Source organism: Penaeus monodon, chromosome 27, assembly GCF_015228065.2.
Source record: "Penaeus monodon isolate SGIC_2016 chromosome 27, NSTDA_Pmon_1, whole genome shotgun sequence".
Lineage (NCBI taxonomy): Eukaryota > Metazoa > Arthropoda > Malacostraca > Decapoda > Penaeidae > Penaeus > Penaeus monodon.
The window spans coordinates 31211260-31211966 of NC_051412.1; the positions used below are offsets into that span (position 1 = coordinate 31211260).

General features: G+C 34.8%; 1 protein-coding gene across 1 annotated transcript in view; it reads left to right on the forward strand.

Annotated features, from left to right (window-relative positions):
• The window catches only part of LOC119590495 (sulfite oxidase, mitochondrial-like), a gene marked incomplete at its 5' end in the record, with an annotated part of 1995 nt that overhangs the window by 348 nt on the left and 940 nt on the right, over nt 1-707 (forward strand). Inside the window, 2 exons of the mRNA XM_037939145.1 lie at nt 117-293; nt 499-609. Coding sequence (XP_037795073.1) covers nt 117-293; nt 499-609 — 288 coding nt within the window. The remainder of the gene's footprint in view (nt 1-116; nt 294-498; nt 610-707) is intronic.

The window sequence follows — 707 nt, forward strand, 5'->3', positions numbered from 1 at the left end:
AGAAAATCATGGGATGGTTGATAAATTGACTGATTTTTGTATATTTTAGATATTTTAATTTTTTTCTTGTTTACAATTAATATCTTATTGGCTGAGATAGTAATGACCTTTTCCAGAAGCAGCCAGTTTACTCACAACAGACCAAGAGGTTTCTTCCTTTGGGGCTTATCACGATGGTCTACCAGAATACACACTCGACGAGGTGTCCAAACATGCAACTATGAAGGACAGGGTGTGGGTGGCATATCGACATGGGGTTTATGACATTACGGATTTTATCCAAGAACATCCAGGTAAGCTAATTGGTTGTGTTATATAAGTACTTTTGAGGTTTTCTTAACATTGTATAACATTATTAATATATATATTTTTGTAGCATTAATCAGTTTGCAGATTACAAAAAGAAATCATTCCAGTTGTACACATAGAATGCACATGAAAACAAATTACACAGCATGAGAAAAATTTTGGAAAGTCCTTGTTATTGATGTCTTACAGGTGGAGACAAAATCCTGATGGGTGCAGGAGGTTCTGTTGAACCTTTCTGGGCCCTGTATGCCGTTCATAAGAACCCGCATGTGCTAGAGTTGTTCGAGAAGTACAGGATTGGTTAGTATCTGCAATTTTTAATGGTTTCTGTTGTACATGAAAACTTATTTATATATTTTGTTTTGTTTTGGAGAAAAATGAGGGAAAATGAAATCATA